This window comes from Marmota marmota, unplaced genomic scaffold (assembly GCF_001458135.2).
Source record: "Marmota marmota marmota unplaced genomic scaffold, marMar, whole genome shotgun sequence".
Taxonomy (NCBI): domain Eukaryota; kingdom Metazoa; phylum Chordata; class Mammalia; order Rodentia; family Sciuridae; genus Marmota; species Marmota marmota.
Window position 1 is genome coordinate 4,637,588 of NW_025999896.1, and position 21,647 is coordinate 4,659,234.

General features: G+C 39.6%; 1 protein-coding gene across 5 annotated transcripts in view; it reads left to right on the plus strand.

The window, feature by feature from the left end:
• Positions 1 to 21,647, plus strand: part of Dnah9 (dynein axonemal heavy chain 9) — a 334,407-nt gene that overhangs the window by 271,567 nt on the left and 41,193 nt on the right. For all 5 annotated transcript variants that reach the window (XM_048798092.1, XM_015504497.2, XM_048798093.1 and 2 more), the window contains 3 exons: positions 423 to 545; positions 8,365 to 8,558; positions 11,036 to 11,184. In XM_048798092.1, the coding sequence (XP_048654049.1) occupies positions 423 to 545; positions 8,365 to 8,558; positions 11,036 to 11,184 (466 nt within the window). The remainder of the gene's footprint in view (positions 1 to 422; positions 546 to 8,364; positions 8,559 to 11,035; positions 11,185 to 21,647) is intronic.

Genomic DNA, 21,647 nt, shown 5'->3' on the forward strand with positions numbered 1-21,647 from the left:
TGCATAAATTCACATTGTTGATTCATATGTGTGTTTCTATTTTGCGTGTGTTCATATGTCACTTTGGCACTTTCCTCAAATCATGTCATTTGTATGTGTCATCTGCTCAATTAAATTTCAGGCACATACTCCTTGGCATTTATGATTGATACATAATAAATGCCTGCTAACCAAGATATATAGTCATCCACTGGGTATATTTAAGTCACTGTGATATTGGGGTTGAAAACAGATGCACATAGGAGTAATTTGCATAAATATACACTTTCTTCCACTCCATCCTCTCTAAATAACCAAAATTGATGGGCAAGCTCTAGTGTTAGAGGCAGCAATAATTACACTGAGTGACAATCCCTAAGATCCCCTGAACCTGAGGCCACCACAAGCTAAAGAAATATGGTGTCATGTTCCCTCCTTTGCAGATCCTCCTCATGAACCAGGAAATCAGTGCAGCAGAACTGGACTTCCTGCTTCGATCTCCAGTGCAGACAGGCACCCCTAGCCCAGTAGAGTTCCTCTCCCATCAGGCCTGGGGAGGTGTCAAGGTCAGTACTGGTTCCTATGAAAAAGTCAAGTTCTCATCTCTTAGTCTCCTCCTGACACTTGTCCCTACGGTGTCAACAAGGATCTCAATTTTTGAGCTCAAGTATGGAGCTGTGTCCCTTTTCCTGTACACCCACAGTAGGCTCAACCTTCTGAGCATGCATTTTGGTGTGTGAGGGCTCTGTCTCCAGGGGAGAAAGGAACCTTAAGTCCCTATAAACTTCTCTGAGCTGCCTTCATCTACCAAGGCTCAGGACTGGAATACGGGCTCTGTGGTGAGTCCCTGGGACTGATGTGGCACTGCTGCTGCAGTAGCATTTCTAAAAAAGCAGACATCTCCACATGAATCTGAACTCAGACCCCAAGCAGGGAATGCATTCCAACCTGGGACGCTGGCAGTGATAAGAACTCATGCTTATTGAGTGCCTCAGAAAGGCAAGGTCTCATTTCACTGTCGTGTCCGTCTTGGCAATAGGTGTTATGGGTTTCCATTTAACATTTGAGGAAATTGGGGTCCCACTTCTTACTAGTGGCAAATTCAGAACTCACATTTTGGCCTGGCTGGGGGCCAAGCCCATTTTCATTCCATATTGTGCAGCTTAGTTGGGATTTTATAAATGTTGAAAAGAATCAATAAAGTCCTTTCAATAGGCACTGTGCCTACCTTAAGAGAACCTGACATGATGCCTGCAGGAAAGGACAACTGAGTGAATCCCAACTCCAGAGAGTCCAGTGCCTACCAGACTAGTCACCTATGGAATGGCATCTGCATAAGATGAATCCTACTTATGATCTTCCATATTTGTTGCATTTTTACAGAGACTTGATTCACAAAGAATTATGAGTCTACAGCAAGGGGCTTGGTTTTCTTTCTCTTTATATATCTAACTCAGATTATTTTTAAGTGATTGTGGATTCACAGGCAATTGTAAGACATAATACAGGGATATCCCTTGTACCCAGCTTCCTGCAATGCTAACATCTTGTAATACTATATACAATCACATATCCAGGAAATTAACATTGACATGATCCACCAATCTTAGTCTGATTTCACCAGTTTTACAGAAATTCGTGTGTGTGCTTGTGTGTGTTTAGTTAGAGGACATGTGTAGAGTCATGTAATCACCACCACAGTCAAGACCCAGAAAGTTCCATTTTACAGAGCTTCCTCATGTTGGCCTTTTATAATCACAGTGTCCTCCTTCCTTACCCAGTTCCTACTACCAACCAACCATGAATCAGTTCTCCATTTATATAACATTTGTCATCTCAAGGATATTATTTGAATGGAAACATATGGCACATAACTTTTTGGAATGGGCTTGTTCACTTAGCATAATTCCCTTGAGATCCATCCAAGCTGATTTACTTTATAACAAAAGCCCCGAAATAAATCATTTATGTGCAGGCTTTCCTCTTTCAAAGGAGTCGTCTTAAGAAATTCTAGGCTAATTCCACTAATGCTACCATTTCTCAAAATCCTTTCCTAACTTCTTTTTCAGAGTCTATAGCTATCCTTTCAATCAACCTTAGGACTATATATAAATCAGGAATCATCAAACTTTTCATGAGGGACCACATAGTAAATATTGAGGGAACCACTCAACCGTGCCAAAGACACATACAGTGTGGAAATGAATGGACATGGCTGAGTTCCCGTAAAATTTTATTTAACAAAACAGGTGGTGGGCCAGATTGAGCCTGAAAGTTATTGTTTGCTGATCCTTGATTTAAATAATAAAGGTGGAGTTTAATTTTTATTTAACTTCATTCATCATCCTGAGCCCAATCTGGTGAATGAAGAAGGAAATAATACGTTGGGAAAGAAACAAAGGAGGATTTTCTTCACAACAGCAACCAAAACCACAAACTTACAAAACCTCTAAGAATAATTGTAATAAATGCAGATATCTGGGAAAACCATCAACTTTTCTACCACACAGAATATGAATAAATAGATACACTTTAGAGTGTATTTATTCTAGGGTAGCACTGTCCAAAATAAATGTAGTGCAAGCCATATTCGTAATTTTAAATTTTTTATTACCCACATTAAGAAATGTAAAAAGAAATGAATGGAATAAGTTTTAATAAAATAAATAAAATATTTTCTTTGACCCGGTACAGCCAAAAATATTATCATTTCAGTGCGCAGCTTTTATAAAATGATTGTGTTTGCTTTCCATTACTGTGACAAAATATCTGGAATAAACCACTTAAAAGGAGAAAATGTTTATTTTGGCTCACAGTTTCAGAGGTTTCAGTCCATGATTGCTTGACACTGATGCTCTGGGCATTTAGTGAGGCAGAAAAACATGGCAAAAGTGAATAGCAGAAGAAAGCTGTTCATCTCATGGCAACCAGAGAGCCAAAGAGAGAGAGAGAGAGAGGGAGAGAGAGAGGGAGAGAGAGAGAGAGAGAGAGAGAGAGAGCAGAGACCAGGGTCCCAAAATGTCCTTCAGGGGCACACCCCCAATGACCTAACTTCCTTCTACCACCCCCTGAAGTTTCCACTACCATCTAATAGTGCCACAGGCTAGTGACCAAGCCTTTTTTTTTTTTAATCATACAAACTTTGGGGGGACATTTAGGATCCAAACTGTCAATTAGAAAACAATTTTATATTTTTTTGCTGTCTTTGACATCCGATGTGTAATTTTTATACATAAAGCTTATCTCAATTTAGAAGTTAAATTTTCATCCAAAACACTTGTATTTCAACTTCATAAAAGTTAAGAGTTGAAACAATTGGTCCCTGTACCCAAGTCAGCCTAAACATCCTTAAAAGTTTTCCTATTACTAAAATAAGTTCCAGTTTCTACATTTTAAAGCCATTAACATAAAATAGAATTAAAAAATCAGGGCATGGCCTCGTGCACCTGTGGTCCCAACTTCTCGGGAAGCTGAGGCAGGAGGATCACTTGAGCCTAGGAGGTCAAGGACAGTCTGGCTAATGTGACAAGACTATCTTAGATTTAAAAATAAATCAGTCCTTCTGTCACAATAACCACCCTTCAAGTGCCCAATGGTCACCCATGGCCAGTGGTTACCTTTTGGACAATATGATCCCAGACCTTGAGAATAGCAACTCATAGTCTGATTACTTTATGGAAAAATAGGTTCTGAAAAGCAATTTTGAATGAGCCCATCTGCAGAACTAGAATAATGAGAGAAATGGATTTGTCAACACAGGCTCTGGAATCAGATATACCAGGGTTCTATTTCAAGTTTGTGTGTGCAAATGGCCTCTGGTATGTTGTCTTAGACCTCTTGTTGCCAGGGGGTCCTGAGTCCAGGTTCTCCTCCTCCAGAGAAAAGAATTGAAGGAGACCCAGGAGATTGGCAGGAAAGGCAGAGGCTTATTGAAAGTGAAAGTAACACATTGTTGAGGGTAGAGTGGGTGGAGGGTAGAGTGGGTAGACGGTGGAGTGGCTCAAGGCTCTGTCTACACAATAGGCTTCACTTTTATTCTCTCCTTCTCCCTTAGCTGGATCTGAGGTTGATTGGCACCTTGAATGACAGCTGAATTTTATATAATTTCTTTTCTATTGCCCATGTATGTTTCTTTTTCCCTCAGAAAATGCACAGAAGGGGAGCAAACCACAATGCCAATGATAAGTTCAACAGCAAAAAGTTAACTTTAGGTCCGTCTCTTGGGCTATTGCGCATACCTGAGACTGAGAGCTTTCCCTTCGTGAGTGATCTTGAATTCCCTTTGTGGTCATCTAGCTTTCTCACTTTAACCACAAGATGGCCATGTTTTCCTTCACAAGAAGGGGCTTAAGGTACAGTGCTGTGAGGGCCTAGGTTGAGCTGAGAACCCTAAAAGATGATTCCTTCCGTGTGCCCTATCTTCTATCTTAACACTCTGAGCCTTCGGTTCCTTATCTGCAAAATGGCCATCCTACCTAGCACCTTTGTTGAGGGTTGTCAGACTGTGTTAATGTTCAGTAAGTGGAAGCAGATTATGGTGCCTTGATTTGAGGCACCATAAATCCAATCTCAGTCTCTGACTCCACCATCTTCACATGGTGAAGATGAAAGTTGGTTTCCTCCGTGCAGGTTTTTTTCCTCTTGTTATAAGGGCACCGGTATGAATTAGGATCTAGCCTTGTATCCTCATCTTAAATTAGTTACATCAACACAAAGATTCTGTTTCTAAATAAAGTCATGATTACAAGTCTGGGAGGCTAGTTCTTCAATGTATCTTTTTTGATGGGTATGATTTATCCTATAACAATTATGATTCTTCTTTACCCTGTAAGACACATAAGCACTGTCATTGATACCAGTTGAGCTTGATAGAATTGTCCATAGAAAGAAAAACTTTCAGGAACTCTAAGTTGCCCAGTTGGGCCTAGTCCAGTTTCCTTTCTCTATATTATCACACAAAGCCCTCTGCAGTAAAAGTCAAGAAGAATAAGTGATTCACAGGCATTCATTTTACATAGCTCAACTCAAAAGCTATTGTGCAATTTCATTCCATTCCTCTTTTCACAAAATGAGTTGTTGGGTTGGCTTGGCTTGGCTTGGCTTCCTTCTGCTCTTTGTTCTGTTTTGTGGGCGGGGCTCATCTGGCTGTTCAAAGTCTTTTGCAAATGAGCAAAGCTTTATCTTTCTATATGAGTTTGTTGTGTGAAACAGCAAAGTCCAGATCCTTCAAAACTCAATTGCAATCCAGGATGCACACAGGTGAGGGACAATGCGATATGTGGTATACATGGTCTTTGATAAATACTCTTTTAAATATCTGGTTGGATTTTAACCTAAAGCAACAAAATAAGTATAATTAAATAGAACATGATCTTAAAAAAATTTTAGAGGCTGGGGTTGTGGCTCACCTAGCATGTGCAAGGCCCTGGGTTCAATCCTCAGACAACATAAAAATAAATAAAATAAAGGCATGGCGTCCAATTACAACTAAAACATAAATATTAAAAAAAAAATCTAAAGCATTCTATCTAACGAGGAAGGTTGATTGTCTTGTTTCCCCAGAAGAACTAATAAGCAGGAAATGGATGAAATCTTTCTGATAAAATCCTGCTTTTATTATTATCCTTTGGAAGGATTTTTTCAATCCCATCAAATGCTGAACTGTAAGGTAATAGGAATGTTCTCTTCATTAGGAAATCTCATCTGTGATGGATTTCTTTGTTAACCTTTGAAAAGGCCTCTCACTACCACTCTGGTTGCCAGTTTAGCTCAGTTGTATTTTGCTGTGCAGTCCAAAGTAATTAGGTTAATTAGTCATTTCCATTTAGCTTATTAGAAGGCTAGAAATCCCTTTTCCTCATTTGGGAGATTAAACGTTGCAACTGTGTTCACTCCCGAGCTTCAAGAAACTGTGTTTCAGACCCAGTCCTTGGCAGCTGGGAGTGCTGATCACAGTGTATTTTTCTCCTCTTTGTGGCGATGCTGGGGGGGGGGGGGGGGGGGAATTGGCTTGCAGAAGGGTTAATGATGATGTAAGTTGGGGAGAGGAGGTGAGTGGCTATCTGGAAGAAGATGAAAGTTGGTTCCCCAGCACAGACAGAAATAATTACAGCAGCTGCAGCTTTTCTCAGTCCACCAAGAGCCCTCCTGCTGGCCACCCAGATGTCAAACTTTATTAATTGAGCACTCGCTAAGTGCCAGGCAGTGCCTTAGAAAGTTCTTGCCCACCGGGAACTCACAATCTTGTGGGAGTAACAGATAAGTAAACCGGTAATTGCAATTCAATAGCTATCCAGCCCCCGAGGAAGGACCCGGGAGGACTTTATAGTTTTCAAAACTTTGCATCTACTTGAGAGTGAGAGAGTAAGAGAAGCGGCAGGTGATTACTTGGCCTCACTTTCCAGATGAAAAATCCAAAACTCATGAAGGTTTAAAACCAGTCTCCAAGTCCCGTGGCTCATCACCAGAAATCTTGTTTATCTGAGCTTCTTCCACTGTCTCATTCACTGCTTCTCAGCATGAATGAAGATGTGGTCTTCCTGCTGTAAGTGGTCAGCATGAAATCCGGAAGTCACAGAGTACCTGTGAAAGGATCTATGTTTATCCCCCTGGAGGAAGAGAACAGGCAAGTCCAGGTCAAGTGGATGGGTCCTTCTGCAGCTTCACCTTGCCCTTCTCACCAGATTCTTATCCTGAAACCACTCTGTTTTCTGCCATGCCCTACCCTCCAGACTATGGCTCTTGTTGATCCTTCTCATAAAATTCCTCTCCCTTCCATCTCTACCCAACAGAAATCTATACATCTCCTTCCTCCTCAATTTAGGCTTATAAGCTCCTTGAAGGTCCATGTCTTTTTGTTCACCATTGTGATTCCAAGTCCCTAGGAAGTAGTAGGCATGCAATAAATGTTAAAAGAATGATGAATGAGTCAATGAATGAAGGGATTCAAATAACAAGAATGTTTTGGGTTTTTTCAAAATTCATGGCACTCTCATAGGTGCTTTAAACATGCGGTCTAGCTTTGGAGAAACCAAACACATCAACAGAGTTGAATAATGATGAAGGGACTGCAGGTCAGTAAGTGTCTAGGTTAGCGGTGTTGGTGGGCACTCTGGATAAATAGGATAGACACTCATCCATCCAAAATTTAGTTCCTGTGTCAAGACTGATGAAGACGCACACATACCAAAAGGGTATATAAAAGCTGATTATTCCAATAATGAGACTTCTGGCAGAAGCAAGAGTGATCCCAAGCATTCTAAAAATGGCTTGAGAGAGCCAGGAAAAGAAACTACCTTGGGGTACTTATGGTAGTTAGGGGGTGAGTCTGGAGCAGGTGCTCCTGGGCACAGGCAAGGGCTTACCTGGTACAACATCCCTCCAGCATCTAAGGAGGAAATGGCCAGGCTTAGTGATCAGCTTGCCCAGATGTGAGCAGAAGAGGAAGAAGGAGGGATATGGCTTAAATGCTATCAGCAACCAAACATCTGAAACTGATTGAAGGTTTAGTAAAGTTTCCAACTCTGTGAGTAGCTCTATGTGCTCCACCCCAGGGGAAGGACTACATGTTCTAAGTTATAGAGTCTGTGCCTGGGGAAAGTCACTGACTTTGAACTGGCCCTTGACAACTCAGAGAACCTTAATAAATAGAAAGCGTGACCAGCACAAGAAAAGCAAGGAGTAAAATTGAGTGGACAAGGCAACAGAGTCTTGCACATGGTAGAAGTAGTACAAACAAGGAATTGGGTGGGGAACGAGTCAGGCATACTTCCCAGGTAGGAGACTGGTAAGCTGAGACAAGGTAGGACACAGCAGCATACCTGGTAAACTGGATGAATTGGAGGGAAGAAATACATGAAAAGATTTCATTACTTAGCTATGTCCAAATTGATTTAATCCATACAGAAATAGACAACTCATGGAAATTTTAGTAGTTAGCATTAATACAAAGTCAATGAGGTATTTTGAGAGATGAATTGACAGGATTTGGTGGCAGAGTGAGTGTGCAGATGGAAAGAAGAAGCCTATGACTTAGGTGTCCATGTACCACAACCAGAATAATAATGGTACCCCTTTGTGCCCCTATTTTCCATATAATATCATGCAAGTGAGTGTGGCTCAGTCTCTGCTGTCTATAGTCTCCCAAACTGGTCATTTGCTAATTTTGCATATTACTAGGGGCAGTCTGATGAGGATGAGCTGGTCAGAATCCTCCCTCTTCTTTGATTTTTTTTTTCCTGGAGGAAGATCCAAGACTCCAAACAGACTATACATGAGACAGAGTTGTGTATATAATACCACTTGCCTTTCAACCTCCAACACAACACAAATTACAGCTTTCTAGAGAAACTGCATTTTGGAGCAAGATTCTTTGCAATTTCCCAGGCACTTTCATCAATGGAAGAATTCTCTAATCTGGATCGAGACATTGAGGGATCTGCCAAGAGCTGGAAGAAGTTTGTGGAGTCAGAATGTCCCGAGAAGGAGAAGTTCCCCCAGGAGTGGAAGAACAAGACAGCCCTTCAGCGCCTCTGCATGATGAGGGCCATGCGGCCTGACCGGATGACCTACGCCATGAGGTAGAGAACATGGGATGGTGGGAGGCCTGGGACAGGCACTCCAAAAGACAGTCTCAGGACGGCAAGGCTAAAGTGTTATCCAGCTCTTCACTGCTATGATCAAATTATCTGACAAGAACAATTATAGAGGAAGAAAATTTATGTTGGTTCACTGTTTCAGATGTTCAGTCTATGGTTGGCTGACTCCATTGCTCTAGGCCAGAGACAGAACATCATGGTGGAAGGGCATGGGAAAGAAAATCTGCTCAGGTCATGGCAGCCAGGAAGGGGAGGGGTGGGTCAGAAGGGCAGGAACAGATATAGTCCAGGTCATGCCCCCAGTGATCTATTTCTCCCAGTCACACCTCAGCTGCCTACAGTTAAACCACCCAGCAATCTATTCAAATTATTAATCTGTCAAGCAGACTAATCTACTAATGAGGTTACAGAGCCCATCATCTAATCATTTCACCTCTGAACATCCCTGCATTGCCTAACAAATGAGCTTTTAGGGGGATATTAATAATATAAACCATAGCGGTTGAGCCTCAAGGCCATGTGTGTACGGTAATAAGATCCTTTTTATCAACAACCAAAATTCCAAAGAACAGAGAGTTCATCCTTAGCAAGAAAAACATCTCTTTCATCAGATGTTTTTTAAAAGGGAAAGAAAGATGGTTATAGCTTTAAGTAATGTAATAAATGAATGGCAGAAAATTGAGGATGATTTTTATCTGCTGGCTTCTAATTTTTCTGAAGAGTTTGAAGACCATCAGTTGAATTTGTGTGAAAGGGAGAGGGGCAAGGTTGAATATTTGAAGAGAGTGGAGAATGTTTGAAAATGGATCTGCGAAAAATGGGAGAGAAGGCTGACCAGGGAGCTCCAAGTGGCGTTGAAGGGCCTGGTTACTGGTTAAGATCTTGCACTTCTGGTGACACCTGTCTTCACCATTGGATAATTTTCTCCAGAGTCCCAGGTGTAGATTCGGAGCTACATTGATCCAGAGCTCAGATCATCTCAAATTGGTGTGTTGAAATAAGAATTAGGCAAGGGAGGTGAGGATGTTGGCAAGAAAATGACTGGGAGTCATAGGCCATGTATTTTGCAGAGGCAGAAAGCAGATTAGTGGTTGCTGAGGACGAGGGCATGAGAATTGGAATCAATTATAAGGAATCTATAGTGTGATGAAAATCGAGTTCAAACACTAGATTATGGTGAAGATTGTGCAACTTGATAAATTTACTTTAAAAACATTGAAAAATATACTTTAAAATGAGTGAATTGTAGGGTATAGTGATTATACATCAATAAAATTATTTTTAAAAAGAAAGAAATTACAGGTCATGGAGTCTATACTGGATAGGAAAGAAATGAATAGAGTAAGGCTGTATGGGGGAAAATACCAGAAAGGCCAGGATACTGAAATCCCTGCATTTGTAATGGCACCAGGGCAAAGAATAGGTTAAGTAAAGGTGCATTACCAAAAGAACTATAAGGATAGACGGTGTTAGTCAGAAAAAGGGATAGCTCCCTTTATGGCATCAGACATAAGAGAAGTTTCCACGTAATGATATGGATGAAGGTGTAGCCATGGAATTAGGTAGCTAAAGAGGGGAGGAAATGAAAGATTACTCAAATTGAGGTCACTTAGAGGATAGAGGATTGTCTACATGGATATTGATGTTACCCAGGCAAGAGGAGAGGAAGTCCATGAGCCTAAGGCTCAAGTGTTCAGTAAATGAGAAGAGTGGCCAAATGAGGCAATAGATGACAATGATGTGCATGGATAGTGGTGAGACAGGGAAAATGAGCCTCATTGGAACCACGATAAAGGGAAGGTAATGGTTTAAAAATAGCATTGGACAGTGAGCAGCACCCTGATCGCTGACAATCCTCAGGTGTAGGAGTATGAGTCCAGTTGAGAAGGCTGCATGAAGAAATAATGTCCTCGGGGGATAGTGGAAGTCTCAGTGAAGGTCAGGAGTTTGGCCAGACCGTCATAAAACATTTGCAGCTGTCAGGATTTATTTAGCACAAAATGGGCCACTTTAGAAGGGAAGCATTGTTAAATGGAGTGAGAGGAAAGAAAATGGAGAATGACGAAAGATAGAGCAAAGAAAGAATCTGATAGAGCTCTAAATCGTGGGCAGGAATGGTGCATAGCAAGGATCTAGAGAAGGTGGTCTAGCTGCCAAAAAGTATACAGAAGGCATTGGTCCTAATCAACCCTATGGATGGACTGAAGTGAGAGGGTGCAAGGCTAGAGTTGGCAGTGACCTAGTTGGACAGTTGTACAGAAGGAGCTCTGATCTAGATGAGCTGTCCTACAACTAGCAGCACAGTTTGTAAGTGTTGACAAGTTGTGGACTTGTAGCCAGTCCTAGCTCTATAGCTACCTAATCCACAACCCTGGGCATGTTCTTTCTTTTCTAGAGGCTTCCATTTCTCAAATGTTATCATTTTCTGACTATATGTGTGTATACTTTCTTTCTGGCAGAGATTTTGTTGAGGAGAAGTTAGGAAGCAAATACGTAATGGGAAGAGCACTAGATTTTGCAACTTCCTTTGAAGAATCAGGACCAGCCACTCCAATGTTTTTTATCCTGTCCCCAGGAGTGGACCCACTGAAAGATGTGGAAAATCAAGGTAAGGAAAACCTCCTCTTGGAACCAACATTGCACTAGCCCCCTTTACTCTTGGGTCTATGGATTCTCTTTTCCAGATTCAAGGTTCACTATGCAATACTCTCCATTTGCAAACAGTAGAGAATCAAGGTCATTGCTGAAGCAAAACCAGAGAACATCATCAGAGAGAAAAGCCCACTCTGTGCTATGTAGGGTCCAATTTCATTGGGCCCCAGACAATCCAGGATAATTCCTGAATCTCGAAATCCTTAATTTACTCACATGTGTAGAACTCTTTTTGCTATGTGAAGTACATATTCGTGGGTTCCAGAGATGAGCAAAATGGACATATTCAGGGGCCTGTTCCTCTGCCTACCTATTCCTTTTGCAGTCTACATTATTGCACCAAATTCAATTACTTTTCATTCTCCAAAATATGCTGTTTCCCCTCCTACATTCTCTTCCCTAGCCTAGGTCTACTTATCCTGCTGGGTTGACTTTAGCGTCATCACCTCCAAGAAGTCCTATTTGATTCCTGAGGTTGTAGGCTCCCCTCCCATGTATTTCTAGAGCACCCTATCTCTATGAATGCCACGTTGTCATTGCCTGGTGACTTGTGTCTCTCTGAGTGAGCACTCCTTGTGAATAAGGTTTATTTTCAACCTTGGATCTCTAGTGCTTAGTATTCTGCTTTTGATGTCATGGGTGTACTCCCCCCCTCACTCCCCCCACACACACACTCATCCATGGTATCTTTAGGGAATTGGTTCCAGGACCCCCTACAGATACCTAAACCTGTGGATGCTCAAGTCCTTTATATAACATGATGTAGTATTTGCATGCATGCAACCATGCACCTTCTCCCATATACTTTCAATGACCTCTAGATGAGGTCTTATTTTTTTATATTTATTTTTTAGTTATAGGTGGACACAATATCTTTATTTTACTTTTATGTGGTGCTGAGGATGGAAGCCAGTGCCTCACGCCTGCTAGGTGAGCGCTCTATCTCAGAGCCACAGCCTCAGCCCTCTAGATGACTTATAATACCCAATTCTATGTAGATAGTTGTTACATTGTTTAGGGAACAACAAAAAAATCTGTATATGTTTAATGCAGACACAATTTTTTTTAATATTCAGTCATGGTTGGTTGAATCTGCGTAAGAAGAACCCAAGGATACCATGAGCCAATGATTTAAGGAGTGAGCCAATGAATGACTAACACAAACTATAAAACTAGCAAAACTGTATTTTTTTTCAGAGTTAAATAAAGACCTGATGAGTTTTTATAAAACAAAAATGCAGACTATGTAATACAACTTCCTGACTAGTCAGTCTTTTATTCATTGTGTAATGAAAGGAAAATACAGCACATGCCTTGGGAGATAAAACTACCCTGGTCCTAAAGAGTGGATGAGTTGTATAATTGAAAGAAGGAATTACTATTCCTTATTCACTAACTAAATATGGACCTTCACAGTTTCTTAAAAAGAATCAAGTAACACCTGCTCACAGTATTTTTAAAGAATGAATAATAAAATTGAATTTTAAAAAAAAACAAAAACAGCTCCAGCCTTCCCCATACCAAGTCCTTTCTTCCAGACACTGTTTTTGTCCATTTCTAAATTTAGTCCTCCTGAGTTACTTTTCTATTTCATACTAGTGATCATTTGTCGCCATTTCTAAATTTAATCAGTTTTAGATACCTATTTATTCCATGAGATGAGAAGTAGGAATCTAGCTCCCATTGTTATCTGAGACTCCATGTGTCTGTTGGCACTCATGTGTCACACAGTAGGTATACAGACCACACTGTCTTTTTTAAGCTTATTTTTTTATTTTTTTAAAATATTTTTATTAGAGCTTTATGAGTTTTTTAATTTTTATTTTATTTCATTTTATTTTACTTTTGTTTTGTTTTCTGCTTTCTTGATGCAATGACATTAATGACCTTGTGGACAGGGAGAGAGACTGCCCCTCTCAAAGCTCCCAGGTTGGTCTTCCAGATAGGAAAGGGGTCACCTGAGAGCACACTTCTCCTGTACAAACTAACCAGTCTAGACGTCCACCCATATCCTTGGTGAGCTCTCACACACCAAGCCCAGTATTCCTTCCCAGTATTCCACCAACCCACAGTCAGGTACCAGACAAATAGAGCCAGTCCAGATGCCCCAACGCTCACCAGAAATAATCATATTAACCAGTCCTGATCTACTTACCCTGCCCTGCCTTGTGTTCCCTATGAAAACCTTGATAAAGGCTCTGACCTGGATTTCCCCTTGCTCCCTTTACCTCCTGACTAAACTTAGTACTTCCCCACTTGGCCCTGCATGGTATAATATGTTTCTTTCAGGAAATGTGATAAAATGTGATAAAAAAAATCCCTTCAGTGGATATTGTCCCCTTATCTCCATAAATTAAAATCCCACAGATACAAATGAGATATGCTACTACTCACCAAGACTCTATCTGTTCTCCCAAAATTTTCAACATCTTTTGCTGAGATATAATTCATAATTCATACACAATTCACCCATTTAAAGTGTATAATTCAGCCAGCAATGGTGGTGCACCCTTGTATTCCCAACTACTAGGAAGGCTGAGGCAGGAGGATCACAAATCCAAGGCTAGCTTGAGCAACACAGCAAGAACCCCATCACATAAATAAATAAATAAAGTATGCAATTCAAAATATTTTAGTATATTCACAAAACTGTGCAACATTCTAAATTTGGAAAAGATATTATTTTCCCCCAAATAAATGCTATATATGCTGGCAATCACTCCCTGTTGAATCCCACCATCTCCCTAGAGTTGGTCAACCATCAATTTACTTTCTGTGTCTAATATATGCCTATTCTGGACATTTCATATACATGGAATCATACAATAAATGCTTCTCCTATGACTAGCTTCTTTCATCTCACAAAAGTTTTTCAAGGTCAAAACATGTATCAGAACTTTCTTCATGTGGCTGGATAATCTTCCATTATAGGACTATACTGCATCTTATTTATGCATTCATCTGTTGATGGGCATTTGGGCTGTTTCATCTTTTCATTATCATGGATGATGTTGCTGTGACCATCCACATACAACTTTGTGTGTGCACAAGTGTTTTCAATTATAATAAAAGCATTAAAAATATTTTCAATTCTCCTGGGTATATACCTAACAGTAGAACTGCTGCATCATATGGTAACTTTATGTTTTAACTTTTTGAGGAACTTCAAAACTGTTTTCCAAAACAGCTGTACAATTTTATATGCCCACCAGTGATATGTGAATCCAGTTTCTCCACAGCTTTAACACTTGTTATTGTTCATCTTTTACCTAACTTAGTGGGTATGAAGTGTACAGCTCCTTATAGTTTGGATTTGCATTTCCCAAATGGTTTTGATTATCTTTTCATGTGTTTATTGGACATTTATATATCTTCTTTAGAGAAATATCTATCCAAATCCTTAGTCCATCTTTAGAGTCTTGGTTATTTGTCTTTCTATTGTTGAATCCAAGGTCTTTATCATACATAAGATTTGCAAATATTTTCTCCCATTCTATGGAGCTTTATTTTACTTGTTTAAGCACAAAATTTTTAATTTTGTTGAAATCCAGTTTATTTCTTTCTTTGGACAATTGTGCTTTGGTATTATTGCATTTTAAAAACTATTGCCCAACCCAAAGTCACAAAGATTTGTTCTCCCATGTTTTCTTCTAAGAGATTTATATTTAGGTCTATGATTCATTTCAAGTTAATGTTTGCATATGGTGTAAGGAAGAGGTCCAGCTTTGCCCTATGGCATGCGTATATCCAATTGTCCCCTGTGCCATTTACAGAAAAGACTACTCTTTCATGATTGAATTGTCCTAGAACTCTTAACAAAATTAAATTCACCATAAATATAAAAACTTATTTCTGGACTTTTAATTCTATTCTCATGATCCATGTGTCACTTTGTAGTAAGTTTGAAATCAAGAAGTATGAGTCCTTCAGCTTTGTTCTTTATTTCAAGATTATTTGGGCTACGTGAGGTCTCTCATATTTCCATATAAATAGTAAAACTAGCTTTTCAGTTTCGGCAAAAATTAAATAAAGAAAGAGTTCAGATTTTAACAGGGATTGTACTAGGCACATAGGTCAATTTTGGAAAAATTGTCACCTTAGCAATACTTAGGGTTTTGATCCATGAACATAGAGTGCCTTCCCATTTATTTAATTTTCTAAGTCAGTTTTTATAACAATATTGTGTAGCCTTAAGTGCACAAGTCTTGCACTTCCTTTGTTAAATTTATTTCTAAGTTTCTTTTTATTCCATTGTAAATGAAATGGTTTCCTCCACTCCAGTTTCACTGCTAGTAAAGTTTTAGCCTAAAAAATTGCCAAACTTGTTTATTAGCCCTAGTATTATTATTAGTGGATTCCCTAGGATTTTCCAGATGCACTGTCATGTCACCTATATGTACAGAGAGTTCTGCTATTTCTTTTTTCCAGTCTGGAAGCCTTTTTGTTTGGTTGGTTGATTTTTGTTTTGTTTTCTTGATTTCTCTGGCTAGAATTTCCTGTACAATGTTAAATGGGAGTGGCAAATTTTGATATTCTTGTCACTGATCTTAGAGGAAAAAATTTAGTCTTCACCGTTAAGTCTGACGTTAGCTGTGTGGGTTCTTGGCAGAAGTCCCATATTGGATTAGAGAAGTTGCCTTCAAGTTCTAGTTTGTTGAGTTTATTTCCTCATATGGTGAAAAGGTGTTAAAAATTGTCAAATGCTTCTCCTGTAAGCATTTGATTACTGTACAGTGATAATATATCTTTTATTGATTCTATTAATTGGGCTGTTATAGTTTTGATCTGGAATGTCGCCCAAGGCTCATGTATTGAAGGTTTGTTCTCCTACTGGTGGTACTATTGGGAAGTAATAAAAACTTTCAGAGGCGGGTCCTAGTTTAAAAAGGCAAATCACTGGGGACATGCCTTCAAAGGTATTATTTGTCCCCTGCCTCTCTCTGTGTCTCTGCTTCCTGAATACCATTAGGTGAGCACTAAACGGTCTCTGCCTCACCAAATGGCCAAAATGATGTGGACAAGTGACCATGGATTGAAACCATGGGCCAAAATAAATCTTCCTTCCTCTCAATGATTTTCTCAGGTATTTTGTCACAGTGATAAACAGCTAACATAATAGTGTATTGTATTCATTATTTTTTAAAAAATTAATGAAATTTAAATTCCTAGGATTCCAACTGGTCCTAGTACATAAATTTTCTTATATATTTCTGAACTCCATTTTCTAATCTTCTGTTGAGGATATATTTGGGTTATATATATTCAGTACTGAGGACTGAACCCAGGGGTACTTTACCACTAAACTATATCCCCAGCCCTTTTTATTTTTTTTATTTTGAGCCAGGATCTCACCAAGTTGCTGAGGCTGACCTCAAACTTGGTGATCCTCCTGCCTTAGCCTCCTGAACTGCTGGGATTACAGATGTGTGCCAACATCCCCAGTGAAGATATTGACATGGAGATTCATAAGGGATATTGACCTATTTTTTCCTTTCCATAGTATGTGTTTGTCTGACTTTAATATCAGAATAATCCTAGGAGTCTATATAGCAGAATGAGTTTCATAGTGTTCCCTTCCTTTTTTTTTTTTTTTTCGTCTTAAAAGATTTTGTGAAAGATTGGCATCAGCTTTTTGTCACTACAACAAAAATACTTGAGGCAGTTAGCTTCATAAAGAAAAAATGTTGATTTAGCTCATAGTTTTGGAGGCTGAAATTCCAAATAGCACAGTGCAGGTTCTGGCAAAGGCCTAATGGTGGATGGCAGGGCCATATATCGGGAGAATCACAGAGAAAGAGAGGAAACAGAGAGGGAGGGCGGGACGGAACTTGTTGCTTACGTAACAGTTCTCTCAGAACTCAAGAAAAACACAAGATAATCCCTTTCTTGGGCCATACCCTCAATGACACAAGAATCCCCCACTAGTCCACACCTCTTAAAGACTCCACAGCATATCCTAATACCACCAAGGGACTAAGCCCCCAATCACAGGGACCCTGGGAAGATACCCAAAATATATCCAAATCATAGCATAAGTATTAATTTTTATGAATTCAGTGGTTAAGCCATCTGGTCCTGAGCTTTTCTGAAGTTTTTAAATTATTAGTTCAATCTCTTTTCCAGTTATGTGTCTATTCAGATTTCCCATTTCACCTTGATCAAGTTTCAGTAATTTTCTCCTTTCTAGAACTTTTTTCATTTCATCTAAATTATACCATCTATTGGTAAACACCTCCCAAATTGAGATCTCTATATTAAAATGTTTAATTCCTCTATTGAATATATTGTAACCTAAGTACTGTTAGTTAAAATTTTAATTTCTTGTGCCATGAATTTCAGGTAATTTCTCTTGACTTCCCTGTCTATGAGCTAAGGTTTCCATTTTCTAACTTGTGTTAGCCATGCCTTTATTTTTACACAATCAAGAACAAATTCATATTCATTCTCCTGTTACCATGAATAATTTTATGCATATCTGGTCTAAGGGTTAATTTTTAAATTTTAAAACCAATAAATAGCACATGTATCCTAATGAATACAAACATATTACCTGCTGCAGAGGCAAGTAATGACTAGGATCACATCCCCTTCTTTTTGATTCCATATCATAATCTCTAGGTGTCTTCAAAGAAGAATGTTCCTAGTGTAGAGGTTTAAAATCATGTAAAATTTCAGTTTGCTTCATATGTAAATGATCATCTTCTTTGATAGCTTCTAGTTTTTTTCTTTCCCCTGGAATTGCAAATTGCCTTTTATTTTCTTGGGGGGAAAAAAGTTCCATTTACCATTTACACTGACTTCTTATTCATTCTATACATTGAAAGGAATCCATTTTATTCTTGAACATACTCTTCCTAGAGCCCATTGACAAGCCTATAATAATATTGATAAGTTATATTTCAGTCTCCTACGAAGTTGACATCCTGGGACTTATTTTCTTGGTATTCAGTATTAGTTCTACTGTCTTTATATCCCACATATTTTATTTCCTATTTTCCATCTCATCAGACAAGAATCATAAGAAGTAAAATTTCCAAATTCTTGTGTATCTAAAAATGCTTCCATTTAGCCCAAATAATTGTTTGATAGTTTTTCGAGTTCCAAATGATTTCTACTCAGAACTTTGGATGTGTGACTCTGTTGTCTTCTAAAAGCCAATTTGTTCATGAGTGGTCATTTGCCAATACAATGATATTCTCTTGTTTTTTTGGTTAGTGACCCATTTTTATTCCCTGGAAACTTTGGGATCATCTCTTTACCTGTGTCCTAAAATTTCATGAGTGTCTGGGTGTGGGTCCGTTCCATTCATCCACTCAACTCTTGGCATGTCATTTTAGCTCCAGATATTTTACTCTATGATTTTGGTAAATGCCACCATTATTCACCAAGTTGTCAGTTAATCCTCTTAAACAAACCTCCTCCACTCTCACCACATTTTGTCCTATTGATTCAACCTACTAAATGTGTCTCCAATCCATTCAATTGTTTCTATTTTCATTTAGATTCTAGTCTGAATCACCATGATCTCTCAACCTGGATTATCAGAATAGCCTCCTAACTCATCTCTGTTCTCCTGCAATCCTCTGAACCCTTCCATCAGAGTCGTCCTGCTAAACTTCAAATCTGATCATATCACTCTGTACTTAAAATTTTCCAGTGGAATTCCATTGTTCTAAAGGTTAAGTCCAGTATCATTAACATGATCTATGTGGCATTTACAGACTGTCCTTTCTGTCCAGCCTTAGGTCTTACCTTCCCCCATGCTCATTCTACGCCAGCCACCTGACTGTTTTAGATCCTCAGTCATACCCTGAGCCTTCCTGAACTAGGACATTTGCACAAATGGTTCCTTTTATCTGAAATATTCTCGACAGTCCAATGCCTATTCATCCTGCAAAGATCAGCCTCTCCTGACCTCCTCCCTGCAAGACGATTTGCTTCCCAATTATACATTCTTATAGCACTCTATATATTTGCACCAGGGCATTTAATACAATTCTAATTTAATTATTCTTGGATAATTTTACTTTACGCTTGCCTGCTTGTCACTAACATCTTTGAGGTCAGGGACCTTGACATCTTGCACATCGTCTCTTTACCAGAGCCTACTTGTGAAACTACCACAGATGCACTCAGTAAGTATTTGGGGAATGAATTAACAGATAAATGAAGGACTGTCATAAGAACTATGGTCATAGCTAAGTTATTCCTGACTCTCAGTCTTGCAGAGTGTTCTGCATTCCTTCTGTCCACTGGAAGCTTTGCTCCTTTTATAGAGATAAACCTAGTTTCCTCATTTTTATTCAGTGTTTTTCCTCCTGGAGGCTTTTATATACTGTGTTTATGAGCAATTTCCTAGTGTTCCTAGCCAGTTGACCTCTAACTATTCCATCATGTAGTTTGAAGCTTTCTGTCAGTCAGGCAAACTGACCCCTCCCTGATCCATATTGCTTATTTGTCTCTGAATACATTATCTCCGGCTTGCCCTTGGCATAATCTCCATGCATATTTCTAGAAGCAGTATTGCTGTTCATCAGCCAGAGATTACTTAGACACCTGTGCCCCTCTCCCTCCTGCCCTCTTCATGGTATGATTTATTTTCTAATTCATCCATTTAGAACACATATTCTGGGGACACGTGTTTCCCACATCCTGAATCTAATCAGCTTGCCCAGTGAGTCTCTGTTCTCGGGCTTGGAATCCTCATGTTTGACACCAATGCTTTTCCCCAATCTCCCCTAGCCCCAGTATATTAAATAAACTCACTGTGTCTTTGCTTTGTTTGTGCAGAGTCTGAAATATCAGACAGTCCATTGTATTCTACCATTTAGATTCTTGAAATCCTTGGCATCCTTTCCTATCTTTGAGTATTTATGTTCTTACCTCTCTCGTTTCTCTAGTCCTTTGTCTTACTACAACAGTCTTTAAGGTTGGGTAGAGGTCAAAAATCAGACTAAAGATTTGTTCCATTGTCTTCATTCCACTCCCCACTCCAAATCTTCATGTTCCCATGCACAGATGAAGCTGGGAGTCTCCCAAGCTCCTGAAGTCCATAGTCTCATCCTTGGTAAATCATCTATACTTTTCTGGCCCCTTTGCACAACCTGGTCTTCTCTGGGATTTTCTTTCCTGAACAATGGTGAGGAGGGGAGGGGAGGAGAAGAAGGAAATTCCATCACTTTTTTGGGGTCTTTGTTTTCAGGTGAAATCTACCCCCATCCACCCTCTCTGCTTTTTCTCCTTCATCCTCCAATTAATCCTTTAACAGGGCTTTAATTTTTACCTTTATTCTCTCTCTCTTTCCTCATCACCTCCTTTCCAAAGGAACCAACACGTGTTTTCACTTTTGCTTCATCTACTTTTTTCCTTGTTTTCTCTCACCCAAGATGCCTTCCTACCACCACCCCCCCCCCTCAGGTTACTGTGAGGATAAAAATGGAATCTCAGATATGAGAAGACTTTGAAAAGTTGAAAGCCCAGTTAGCATTGTGCGGCATTGTAATGACGAGGATGCTTCGTCTGTTCTTTGAGGCAGCTCAGTGTGCTCCTTCCCTTGTATCTTCCTGTCACATCCTTTCAAAGCTGAGCTTCATCTTTGGCCCTCCCCTCGCTGCCCTTCCACAGGCATCTTCTCTGGTTTTCCATTCATTCATCTGTAACATGGTCTTGCTCCTTCCTCCTTTATCCAAGTATCTGGTTTTGACAAAGTGAATTCTGCCCTGTCTATTTTGTGATCGGAAAAAAAAAGCTATCCCATCTTTGTCTTATGGTTGCCCCTTTTTCTTTTTCCAGTGTTCTGGTCGGAATGATGAACTTGCTTCGATTCACGTAAGCCTGTTACCAAATGTGTTCAAAGAAGCAGATTTCTTTGAGGGTGTTTTGTCAGCCACATTATCGATTCCTTGCTCTGGGTTTCTTTTTCATTGCACTTACCTGTGTTCTCATTTCTGTAAGAGGCAATTAAAAGTATATTGGGCTGGGGCAAGTACATTCTTTTCAGAGTGCCTTCAGGATGGAGGGAGTGTTCTTTTTATGTTGACAGAAATTCACTTGTTCTCCTGGCAGGGAGCAGATGAATGAGAAGAGAGATGAAGGTGGAAGATCTGAAAGGAGATGGAATTTGGATGATGGGGTTTGTAGAACAGAAAAGAGGAGGACAACTATTGTGGTTTAGATATGAGGTGTCCCCCAAAAGCACATGCATGAGACCATGCAATAAAGTTAAGAGGTGAAATGATTGGATTGTGAGAGCCTCAACCTAATCAGTGCATTAACCCACTGATAGGGATTAACTGGGTGATAACTGTAGGCAGGTTGGTTGTGGCTGGAGGAGGTGAGTCATTGGGGCATTTCTGATATATACTTTGCCCCTGGTGATGAGTGGATCTCTCTCTCTCTCTCTCTCTCTCTCTCTCTCTC